The 12,367-nt window shown below is 44.8% G+C and overlaps 1 protein-coding gene across 3 annotated transcripts in view; it reads left to right on the top strand.

The window, feature by feature from the left end:
* Positions 1-12,367, top strand: part of macrod2 (mono-ADP ribosylhydrolase 2) — a 403,426-nt gene that overhangs the window by 311,901 nt on the left and 79,158 nt on the right. For all 3 annotated transcript variants that reach the window (XM_062401312.1, XM_062401313.1, XM_062401311.1), the window contains exon 8: positions 7,472-7,545. In XM_062401312.1, the coding sequence (XP_062257296.1) occupies positions 7,472-7,545 (74 nt within the window). The remainder of the gene's footprint in view (positions 1-7,471; positions 7,546-12,367) is intronic.

Below are 12,367 nucleotides of genomic sequence, written 5' to 3'. Positions count from 1 at the left end.
CAGGAACTCCACTAACTAAGACGGACAGTTTGAAAAATGTTTTTAAAAAAAGACGAAAATTCGTGTAAAAAGTACTTTTTGGATTTTACTGGTTGAGTAAAAGAAATAAGATGAATAGATCTATTTTCAAAACTGATGTGTGGTGTTTCGGAGTGAAGCAGCTCTACTGTAGCGACACAAAGCTAGTCCAAGTGAGTGAATGGGGGTTGGGGGTCTCTGCTTGTAGGATGCTGATGAGGGCACTGCTTGTTGCTGTTCACTGTGGTGCCGTGGGCCGCGTTGCCAGTGGGAGCCCGACACAGCGCTCCACCCAGCAGCCCCTCACTTCAAAGCGTGAGGCTGTACGGAGCCAATCGTGCAGCAGAAGAGGAGGGCGGGGGGGGGGGGGGGGGGGGGGGGAATTTAACAGCCTGTTCAATAAATAAACAGCTTAGCGCATCTCCACAGAACAATACGGCTGATTAAGACTGAAGATCTTCTCACAGCAGAGGGCAAATAGAGGAGGGACTTTCAAAGGAGCTACGGTAAAGTGCAGCGCTGTGATGTTATTCTCGACGAGTCCTCCCTCGTGCCCCCTGAGTACAGCCATGTTCTGAAAGGGGCCCGGCTCTCCTGGCAGGTGTTTTGACATTTCTGTACATTCCAGATAACCTTTAAGGTCAGCTTTCATTTCAGCTATGTAAACAAAAGCTTTTTATTGCAAAAGGCACATCTTCCCGATCAGGTCGTCTCTCTATCTCTCGCTCTGTGCGTCTCTGTAGAATACACCCAAAGCTTCATGTATGTGGACATAGTCATTCACCCAGGCGCTAGACTCTCACACGTGTGTTTGACCCATTTACACTCTCATAGTGCAGTTGGGGAAAAAACTCCTGCGCCCCTAGCTTTGTGACAGAGAGGAATCAGGAACAAGTTATCTGAGACCTTTGTCCGGAAAAAAACAGATTTGTCAGCACAGCTAATGCTAATTGACACTCTCTCTCACGCCTCCATATTCCAGGAGACTCAGTCACTATTGACAGATGATGGGAGAGCGGGGAGGTTGAGTGTAGCAGGGGTGCGCAGGGGGTACCTGAGACGCATGGAAAGAAAAATGAGGGCTCATGCTGCGCTGACAGTCCAATCCCTCAGTCCGGCCCATTAGCCACAACAGAATTTCTGCACGGAGCGTGTGTCGGAGGTACCACCCATAAACAAACTGGTGCCCACCGAGGACCATGGGGTCACCTAGCATGATAGAGGTTATTAAGTGCTGCCCCTGTTTGCACATCAATCACAGCCATGCAACCCAGGTATAAATGGATCATTCCTTCCGAGGAGGAGACACCTCTCAATGTCTCACAAGATCAGTGCCAAGAGTCCAACTACCTCAACTTAGAGAGGTCACATTATCTTTGTATCCCTCTCTCTCTCCTGTCTTTCCTCCCAGACGTTCTCTCATCTCTTTTAGTCCTTGTTTCTCCATCGTACGTCTTTCTCACACTGCGACACAAACATGCATGCTGACACAAAGGCAGAGATACTTGTGCAGAGCCACATAGGTAAAAGATAATCCCATTTCATGATGCATTGTGGACAGTTTAGCCCTGTGGAGATCACATCTTAGCAAGCGCTGAAAGAGCACTTTGCTGCAGCATTGTAATGAACTGTACAGTTTAGGAGGCGTCCGCAGAGATCAATCTTTAACAGGGAGCAGAGGGCTCACTGGCATGAAGCACAAGCAAGGACACGCGCTAACATTTACCTGACTGATGCCATTTATATGGCGTGCATTTTAACCCTATCGAGACAATCCGAGGCTCTCACACAGCAATGCTGCTGCTCAGGACAAATATCTCTCTGTTTCCTTCTCACGATGCACCTTTGACTCATCTGTCTCTGTGACTGATCTGAGGATTGTTGACAGAGGAGTTTTGCCACTGACTGGTGGCTATGGGAGATATACGGATGTAATCTACCCAAGCTCTACTGGTTTGTCCACACTGCCATTCTACTGTATTGTCCAGATCAAGGGTGTCAAAGAGCTCGGATATTTCTCTTCAGCCAGCATCATGCTCGGCCTTTCCTCATCCCTGTCTGGGATTAGGAAGGTTGGAAACATTCATGGGGCCTTATCTCACGACGGTGACGGCTTCCTGTGAGCTAGCCAGAGATGGCCTGTAGGCAAGACCCACTCCCCGTCTCTTAAAAGCTAGGGTTTACCACTGGGAGCTTAGCCCAGCTGGGTCGGGTATTTTTCAAGGTACATAGTGGCAGCATGCTGTATCAGTGGGCAGCAGAGTGTATGCTCAGAGGGACCAGGAGCTTCGTAGCCCATTTAACTAAGTCACACACTGTGCATTGTACTCAACACTACCCTTGCTCTACCATTTTCATGGATGAAAAACCAAATGTAAAAATACTTCCCACCCACAGGACGATAGATTTAGGCCTTTGAGAAAATTGGTTGAGCATTAAACTTTTGTATATCACACACTCTTTGCAAATGCTTTTAAAAAGTGAAATGTCAGGTGTTAATTTTAGCATGTAGGACAAATCGTTGCATCACCTACATGGAATGCTTCCAAGGAAGGTCATCATCTGTGGTGCCACGGAGGCTGCTCTCTTTCTTCCTACCTCTTTTACTGCTTGTCTTCCTCACCCAGCACCCTCCCATCCCTCTTTGTCTCTGTCTCCTTCTGTGGGCTGCAAAGTCGGTCATGGTCACAGCCCTGCCATGTCCCAGTGTTGTTGTAGAGAGGAGCTCCAGGCAATTTGACACCCACGCTTTGGCATCAAGAGTCCTGGGGCACAACTGTGTCCTCCACCCCGGGTCACCTCACCTCTCCTCTGGGCCCTAATAGGGTGACAACCTTCTTCCCCCTCCCTCGCCTCCCTTTGCAGATGAACACCTCGCATTGCTGCCCTCAAATAGAGCAGCTCAACTGTTCTGCACTTAATGACTTCCCCCTGCTGCCTAAACCACAATTATCTACTTTGTGATATAATGTATTTAAATGATTCCACACTGCCGGTCTGTTGTGATATTTGTGTGGAGGGCAACACAAAAATATAATACTATATATTATACATTTACTTACAAAAATTACTTAAAGACATTCTGTACAAAAACAATCCGCTGGAGTCTCATTGTTATGTTGCGTTTCGTTTTGTTTTTTTTCCTAGCGCAGATTTCCAATGTTTATCGTGCTATTTCAACACCTTTGGGGAATTTACAAGTGTCAGATAGCGCAGCCTCGGGCTATTCACTACTTGGAGGTAGACAGCTCATCAAATTGAATGACGAGTGTTGCAACTCAAACTTGACCGACTGAGGGGAAGAGGAGTAGGACCAGCATTATGATTCCGGCCTCAGGGGAATAAAAAGCTGTACCTTTTTTTTTTTCAAGTATTCAGTCAGCACATGTTTGTCAGGCCTGGGCCACATAAAACAATATTTATTTGTTCAAGAAAGAAAACTCGGGGAGTGAAAAAGCCCTAAATAGCAGCAGTGGTATCCCAGCTCCTCACAGTATAAGCCCACTCAAGAGAAACTAAAGTAGTGTGGTGTGCAGTATCTGCTTACCCATACATTTGCAGACAAACAACGGGAATGTATCATAGCGCAAAGACATGTTTTCAACTTGTTGACACACTTCTACTTGCTTTATCAGGTGCATCTACTTCTCACTCCTTCCAAGCAGAGCAAAAACACCTTAGCTTCACAAGTTTGTTGTGAAAGTTAGGATATGAAATAGTTGCCATGTTGGCAAAAGGCAGAGCAATGGGCTTGCTTGTTCTCAAAGCAACAAATCCCCCTAAGGCAGAGAGCACATTTATATTATTTTTCCTGCGCTCCAGTTCAGTGGATATTTTTGAACACAGTCTTCTCTCTCCAACTTTCAGGGAGTCACGACAGAGTTGTCTGTGATGTAGACTTGGAGCTGATTCATTATGAACGGAGTAAACTATGTATATTAGAGGCTTTCACATCCAGAACATCCAAAGCAGCTCTGGTTTCTAGTTCCATATCAAACCCATGAAATCATATCTATAAAAGTCGCCAGGTTTCATGTACAAGGGTCGATAAAGGTGTTTAGCTAACGTCTGAGAGACGGGCCAGAGACTCTGTCTCCAGGTTGCGTCAGACATTAGAGAGGGCTCTCTTTTTCTTCCTATTAACAAAGGTCCTACATGCCCCGAGATCATAGGAATAGAATATGTGAATTCTGTTTTAAGAGGGAGCTTCCCTTTTGCTTACCTCACTGTGCTGACGAGGAAACTTAGATGAAAAAGTAGCTTTCATTTAAAAGGAAATTACATAATTTTGAATGTCAATTATTCTTGTGTAATTAAATTGTTATTTTGGATTGTGACTTAAAATGTGTTAAAGGGATGAAATGATGATGTCTTCCCGGGTCAGATTTAGTGATTATCTTTTTCAACAGATTCTCGCAAGACACAAATTTGTTGAGGTGAATCTATAACTGCTATTGCATCATCTTGACAGTATGCAAATGGTAGTTCAACACATTGTGCCATCCTAACCCTTTGTTAAAAAAATACGTGCCAAAAGCTCTCCCCTCCCCAATGGCTGCTTTGTTCTGCCCGGTGATGAAGTAGAGGAGCCATCAGCAGAAATAACACTGCACCACCTGAGTCCTCATCAGTGGCACCGCGCTGCACACCTCCCATCAGTGCGCCTCACTAAGACAAATCTCCCTCAGCCATCCATATTCCCAGCATAACAGAGTCAAGCCCAGCAGTGCGGGGACCCTGGAGGGTCTCCACCTCCTGAAAGATTAGCTTTCACTGAGCCCTCCACACAGAGAACGGAGCAAAACAGAAAGAAGAGGCGGCGTTGGGGGCAGAAGATATTCAGAGTAAAACACTGAACGTTTTCACTGCATGCGTAAATTTAACATATAAAACAGTCTGCTCACTCGGCTCTTCAATAAGGATTATTTTGTGAACACATGTAAGTGGATTGCGTTATCGGTGCTAATGGTGCTGTAACAACCGTGGCCGATAGAAGAGGTGGCAGTATCTGTTTCTGTTTCTCAGGATCTAAAGCTGCTTGGTGGAGTTGACAGGGACAGAGCGGCGCTAAGAGGAGACGTTAGGGGAGGTAAAGGTAGAGGAAACCGTCAAGGAGACAAACGATGAGAGAGAAGAGCCGATGCACTTGAGCTGCTGCTGTTGACCTTCTGGCAGGCAGCCCCCAGCCACACTGACCCCCTTTTCCCAGCTTTCCGTCCGACTCCCTTTCTTTTGTTTGTATCTATCATTTTACTTGCCTGTTATCTTTTTCACTGCCTCTCTAGCTCACCTCTTTTCACCTCTTTCCTTTTCAGACCTGCTATGATTAATAGGCATAGTTCTCAAATCAATAGAGCATTTGTAGAAACTCCACACTGAATAGATTAAAAGCATTCAATGAGGTCTAAGCACTGCTGGTACCATATTATTATGAATAAGGTCTGTCCTTATCGTCGAAAATAAATGCAGCTTCTAAGGGAACAAATTCCGGTCCTTGCTTATTTAACAATTTACTAATTTAATCCATTTGTCAATGTGCCTACTTCACTGACACATCTCACATTATACATTCTCTTCCTTAGCAGCTGGCCCTAGTCTCCAAGGATCTAGTTTTCGCCTTCTCTTCATCTTCCACACATCTGTTTGTCAACGTTACCTGATGTGTGAGCTGAAGTGTCGCTACAGCTGCATATGTGTGCAAACAGATTTTAAAAGGAAACATCGCCAGACAGAAAGTGATAATACTGCAAAGGCTAAGTGTGTTTGGGAGACAAGAGGAATCAGGTGACCTGCAAACTGATTTGGGATGCGGGATTAGGTTCTGAGCACGCAGCTCTCAGGGCAGCTTTTGAAGGGCAGGGGCCGTGAACTGGCCGTGCACTGTCTGCAGATACTGTCTAACAGAGCCGTAGGAGCAGACTGGCTGTCACCAGCGGCTGGTACGCGGCTCACATCTCGCTTCAACCAGAGCTTGAACAGGAGCTCAGCTCAGCCGCTCTCCTCTTCTCAGTATAACTTAGCCACAAGGGGGAGGAGAAGAAAAACAGAAAGAGAGAGACATCAACACAGGAGGGGAAGAGGGTAGATACAGTCTATCTTGACTGCCCAGGCAATAGTTATTGAGAGGCTTTGGCAGAAAATCAGGAAATGTAAGGCTAGATCCTTGTGGCTCTTCATTTTTCTTTACATCCGACTCAAAGGGGAGAGGTCGTTGCAGTACTTGTAAGCCTGTTTCATAGGTCATAGAATGTTACAGTTGTGGCAATGACCCAGAAAAAGAAAAATATTTGAGAATGCAATAACCAACCGGTTACAACTGAGGCATGGCCCTTGGATCAGTTGATGTGGGTTGAAATTGAGGTCTTGACCTCCGTCGTTAGAGGAGGACTGTTTGTGCTGCAACAGGCGGTTGCGTGTGGAGGTCAAGGGTTACAAAATGGAAGCTCGTCTACTTTAAGATCCTGAACCAGGTCAGTCATGACTGGAAAAAAAACGGGCCGTGTTTGTGTGCTGGCTTTTTTATAAGGACATGCTGTCTTATGGATGTACTGGTAAGGCAGCTTCAAACTTGCCCCAGGATTTATTCAGAGGCTTTAGACTAAACTGCTGTCATCAAGTTTTGTGAGCGGCACAGAGGACCAGACGCAACCATAATTACTTTGAAATGAAAACAAGTGAAACACTACTTTGTGACAGAGTAGCAGATTGTCAGCGCTTTTGGTAATGGCATATAGACTCCCGACTGTAGCAAGGCTAGCCTCAGGGCTTTTATAGTCAATAGCTCACTCTAAGTGTTGGGACTTTGGAAGTTCACCACTATAGCTGCAAATGATCTCAACATCAGCATCCAGCCATCTCTCCTTAGTTGGCCTTATTAAAAATTAATCACATCACAATCTGTGTGTTTGCGATCGATACCTTGTGTTGGAGCAGTGTTCGGGTTCCCGGGCTGCCGCAGCTGTTGTGATTAATACGGTCATTAGCCACACCGCTTCGTAGCCACACCAGCTTCACTACATTTTAGCTTTGGCAAACTTGATTCAATTGGACAGTGTGAAAGATCAAACATCCAGTGTAAATGTCCTCGTTAAGGTAACAAATATACAATTCTGATGAACAAGGTGTAATTGCATGTGTTTATTTATATATGAAGGGTGTGTGTGAACACCTTGTTCCCCGGATACACGTGTGTACGTGTCGTGTTCACACTGTGCCTCTGGTAGCTCACGTCGACAGCGGTTTATCAGACAGCTGGTCTCATTTGCAAGAGACTAGCAGCTTATGTTGCTTTTCATTGATTTAGGAAAAATACTGTTACCTGTGGAGAAATCGGTTTGTCTGTTTGTTTGCCTGTTCGTGTTTGTCTCCCTCTTGCAGCTGCATGCTGTATACAACTGGTATTGACAGTTTTTTTTCTTTCTTTCTTTCTTTCTTTCTTTCTTTCTTTGTATAGGATTTCCCAACGAGCCGGCAGCTGAAATCGCTCTGAACACAGTAAAAAGCTGGATTGAAGAGAATCCTGATAAGGTAGGACATGCCAGGATCATGCGTGTTCAAAACAAACGACTGGCGGAAACTATGCATTTGTGCAGCCTCCGTAGAGCTAGTGCCGTTGTTGATTTGAAGTAAATGGGGGATTATTGGACCACAGCAGAAACACAGAACACTAATTCCCCATGCATCTCCGTATCAGACCTGCCTCGCTTGATCAACCATTTAGTTTGTGGTCTGCATGCATATCAAATTAAAAGCCAGTCTGAGACTAATCAGGTCTGAAATGGTCTGTTGACTATTTAATTGGCCAATGCTGAGGTGAGCTATTAAACCCAGAAGAACATATACAAATCAGTTGAAAAGTCTGAAATTGTTTTTTGTATACAAAAAATTTTAATCGTGCCTTCTGAAGGCTAAAAAGCTCAAATAGCCTAGAAATATCCAGTCATCATGCTTGGTGATGCGTTGTGCCCACACAATTTACTCTGCGGAGAAGCATGCATAAACACAATCAAGTGAACAGCAGGAGAGTTCATGAAATCTGACAAATAGACAATCATCTTAAATGTTAGTTATCAGGTGATTTGCCACGGAGTCCCTATTTGAAATAACCGTCTCAAGGAGATGAGATTCTTCCATCTCCTGTGTGGGGAAAGTGAGATGTGAGACGCGAACATATTCATTTCAAAGCCGCTTTTGCAGAAGATTAAGCTGCATGGTGCTGGAAGAGCCTTTACACAAAGAAGGCAACATCACTCTCTTATTATCCGGAAAATATATAACGGCTGTGCGCGATTTAAAACCAACCTAGTGGAAGGATGTGGTATGGGTCAAGGAAAGGAACCATCAAATTGTTGGCGCAGATCCGGATCAGGGGGCAAAACCAGGAAAGATTCCACGATCACTTTCTTTAACATTGTGATACCATTTTCCCACGGATTATTTTCATGGTTCTACATAAAAAAATGTTTACGTAACTGAACTATGAGTGTGTGTAATGATTTAGTGCAGCTTGATTGAATTTAAGAGGGACCATTGGGCTTTGATGGAGGTATATACATTCTTATCATGTCTGAACAATAACTAAACAGTTTAAACCCATCATTAAACTGTTATCATGACCAAGTTAGAGCTAGGGCTAATTGAATCAGTTATGAGTCACACAGAGCTTTTACTGCAGCATGATTATCCTACACAACATTTAAACCCCATACTGATCTGTAATATGCTTTAAAATGGGTATTTATCACCTTTATATGTTTTCATTTACCGTTTATAATGTAAGAGTTTTGCCCAGTCGTCAGGAGGCTGTTTAAGGCTTGCTGTTTGCGAGACCGTTTTCTTGATGGTTACCTTCAGGGGTCACCTCTGTTTACTGTGCCACTGTTTATACCCGTCACCGTGGATTGAGGGGTTTCTAAAGCTCACAGCTTGAAGTGCTGCAACATCCCTCACCTGGTGTTATGGACGCTGTGAACAGACAGCCAAATGATACCGAGCTGCCGGATGACTTTGCAGTGGATGTGCTGTGTTCTTGCCACACTCGCTCTCCGCCTGCTTATTGCTGTAACATGCACTTGGGGAATCCATCAACACTCTGGCGTGAAGAAGGATTTATATAGCTTATTGCTGACTGTAAATAACAAGCTAATGTGCAAAGCTGACTTTTGTGGTTGTGTTGTTTCACATCCAAGATTGCTACTTACCATAGAGAGGCTGTACTGTCGCACATTAGAGACAATTTTGCGATGCGCTGAGTGATAGCTAACCCTGGTGGGGGTAGATCAAGTGGGACGCATTACAATTCATGGTTGTAGGGTAGACGTCTGTGGAGGCTTCCCTGAGCTCTGTTTGGTAAAGCTGTGGCAGCACAAGCAGTTCATCCTCAGCTCTAACTCAACCAGGAGTGAGAAAGCTCTTAACTTGATCAAAGAGAATAAAGTGGTACATTCTGCCCAGTAGCACAACGATATTTCCTGTACATTGGCAAAAACCTTCCAATCAAACAGCAGAACAACACACTGAAGCAGGACGTCCTCGCTCTAATTTTCAGTTCATTCACCGTTGCTTAGTGCTTATTTACCTCTGGTGAATCCGGAAACAGATTTATAAAAAAAAAATTATGATTCACGATGCTTAAAAAATGTCAGTTCAGTTCTTATCAGACAGAAATATGGAATTTAAGGAGGATTTAGATGAACGTCTGGTATCATTCAATAATGCATGAAGGAGCAGAGTGATGCCTTCTCTGTCAGTTACGTTAGCGTTTTGCTGCACACTAAATGTTAAGATGAATGCCCGCTGCTTTGTTTGATATGTTCAGAAATCCAATTTATCACTTCAGCGTTTACTCAATTGACACATCCCCTGTCGACATGATTAATAACCGACACGTTTCTGTTTCAGGCTGCGTCAACTCAGTGTCAAATTTATCAGCCGACAATTGTTTACAGCATGTACTGGTCTCACCAGGAACTTAGAGTCGATAAAGAAATCCAGACAGGCCGGCTTGCCCGTACGGTGATGTGCAAGCTTTTGTTTTAAACCGTGGCTCGCAAAATTTCGGTGTGGCTGCAGCAGCTCATATCCCAATTTGCACACAGCTTTTCAAAGATAGAGGCAGAATGAGAGGTTTGCGGCCCAGTTTATCATGCAAGCAACAATAGGACTAGATTGCTCCGCTCGCTCACCTCCAGCTCTTTGCTCTTGGCCCTGAGGAGCCAGCGTTGTGGGCGTCCACAGAGGCGAGTCATTTCAGAGCCATGATAAGGGCTCTGCTTTGGGGAAGATAGTGTGCTATTGTGGCTGAATTTCAGCACAATGGGCTGGCTGTTGATCTAACGCACACTGGGGTGGTAGAGAACAGGCCACGGGACCCCCTCCACAACCCCACCCATCCCGGAGACACACACTCACTGACATGATAGCATTGTCCGCGCATGTCCATCTGTTAATGTCCGTGCACGTGTGGCACCCAGTTGAGATACATGTGCATCTGGCAGGTTGCGGTAGCACACAAAGCGATTGGACTGTAGTTGTCCACTGATTGAAATGTATTCACAGAGGGTCTGAGGTCTGGGGACACTGGCACGGTGCGTTTGTGTGAGTGTGTGTGAGAAAGATGGAGAGAGAGAGGAAGGGAGAGAAAAGGGAAGAGGACACTGTGATTGATTAGCAGTGAATCTATCTCCCAGGCCAGCACATTGTGGCCCTGATGCACTCACCAGCGCATAAAGGGCCCCAGTGCCCGCTTGAAATTTACCCCTAAAAGCACCTAGACTTCCATTGTGGAAGAAAAAACAGCCTGGCCTCGGTCAGGGAGAACGGATCCTTTAATCTAGAGAGGCTCGAGCACAGGATTCATCCGTCAGATCACAACAGAAGAAAGAATAAGGGGGGTCAACTTCTGCTTCCCTTTATCCTCTGTACGAACACAAGGAAAAGAGTATGTGGGCAGCTGTAAACAACAGACCAGGAGGCTCTAATGTTTTCTTGAAATGTATAAGGGCTTGCAGACACAGAGCCTGTGACAACCCCACACACAACCAGTCCTCCATATGGCGTTGCAGCAGTCGCCTCCTGGTCACAGGATACTCGCCCCTCCACTCATCTGGCTTTGGTTTATTTCTAATTTTCAGATCTAATTTGGTTTAATTCAGACTAACATGGGTTTAATCTGCAGATGAAAAATGTGGTGTGACACTTTATTTGGCTGCCACGGATATGCTCTGGATGGCCAGGCTTTTTAATGAAGTGCTTCGAGGGCCAGGGAGCCCAGCATTACTGACACAGACTGAACACTTGAGACAGATTGGGAGTCTGTAATAAGCTCTGCTGCACTGCGCCCCTCGGACAAAATTGATGTGTCGAGATTTCACCTTTCAACATATCTCTGGTCTGGGCTTTAGTATTAAGCACTGCGGCGTGCCGATGAAACTCCCAAAACAGGTGTTTACATCCCTTTCGCTGTTCTGTGAATGATCTGTTTACCTTCCTGGCATTTGTCATTTAAGACGCCGAATAATAAATTCTATCTCAAGCCAAGTCTGGAGACTTAACAGTGATAAATGTCAAGTGACTATTAGGAATGAATACAGTGTGGTGTGTGTGGGTTTTTTTTTTATGCTTGTTTTTCTGTGTGGATGGAAATCTGTTTACGAGGCCGGGTTTTGGCAGCTGCATCGTGACAACATTGAGGCATTCATCGTCATTCAGCTGAATAAGATGGATGTGCGCCGCTGTCAAGGCTATATTGTGCAGCTCACCTTAAGAAAACGTGGATTGCATTTTCTGTCTATCGTGACCAGCTTTATCTCACAAGCATGACAAGCAAACAGTGAACTACCCATGTGCTCCCTGAGCTTGTTTATCACCTACAGTACTATGCATGGTGGTTAAAATGATGATGAATTACCTCAGAGAGTTAGTCCCCATTCCAGTCGCCTCGCCCATATGCTGTGTTTTTCAGTGGGAGGTTTATTTTACTGGTCCTCTGAAAAGTCTGAAACCAAAAAAAAATTGTAATAATGCACATGTCCTAATTACAACCAAGTGACCGTTTGGTTACTGGTTAAGTACTTCTCTCGTGGGCTTTTAACAGCAGCCCGTGGAAGTTGTTATTGAATAAATGTTTGATGTGCATGTTTACAGCACTTGTTGTTCTATTGCCTTGCACCAGAAAATGTCTGTTCAGTCCCTTGATTACATTCAGAATACAGATTTCTTGATTACACTTACTGCAAACATGAACAAATACTTTTCCACTTGAGGATTCTGCTTTAGCGCTGAAGGATGTTTAAGTATCATATCTGTGGGGAAACAAGACACACGATGCTGATACCTAAGACAAAACATA

Source organism: Platichthys flesus, chromosome 12 (assembly GCF_949316205.1).
Source record: "Platichthys flesus chromosome 12, fPlaFle2.1, whole genome shotgun sequence".
In the NCBI taxonomy this organism is placed as follows: Eukaryota; Metazoa; Chordata; class Actinopteri; order Pleuronectiformes; family Pleuronectidae; genus Platichthys; species Platichthys flesus.
The sequence above is the reverse complement of the archived record's forward strand: the minus strand, read 5'-3'. Positions and strand labels throughout refer to the sequence as shown.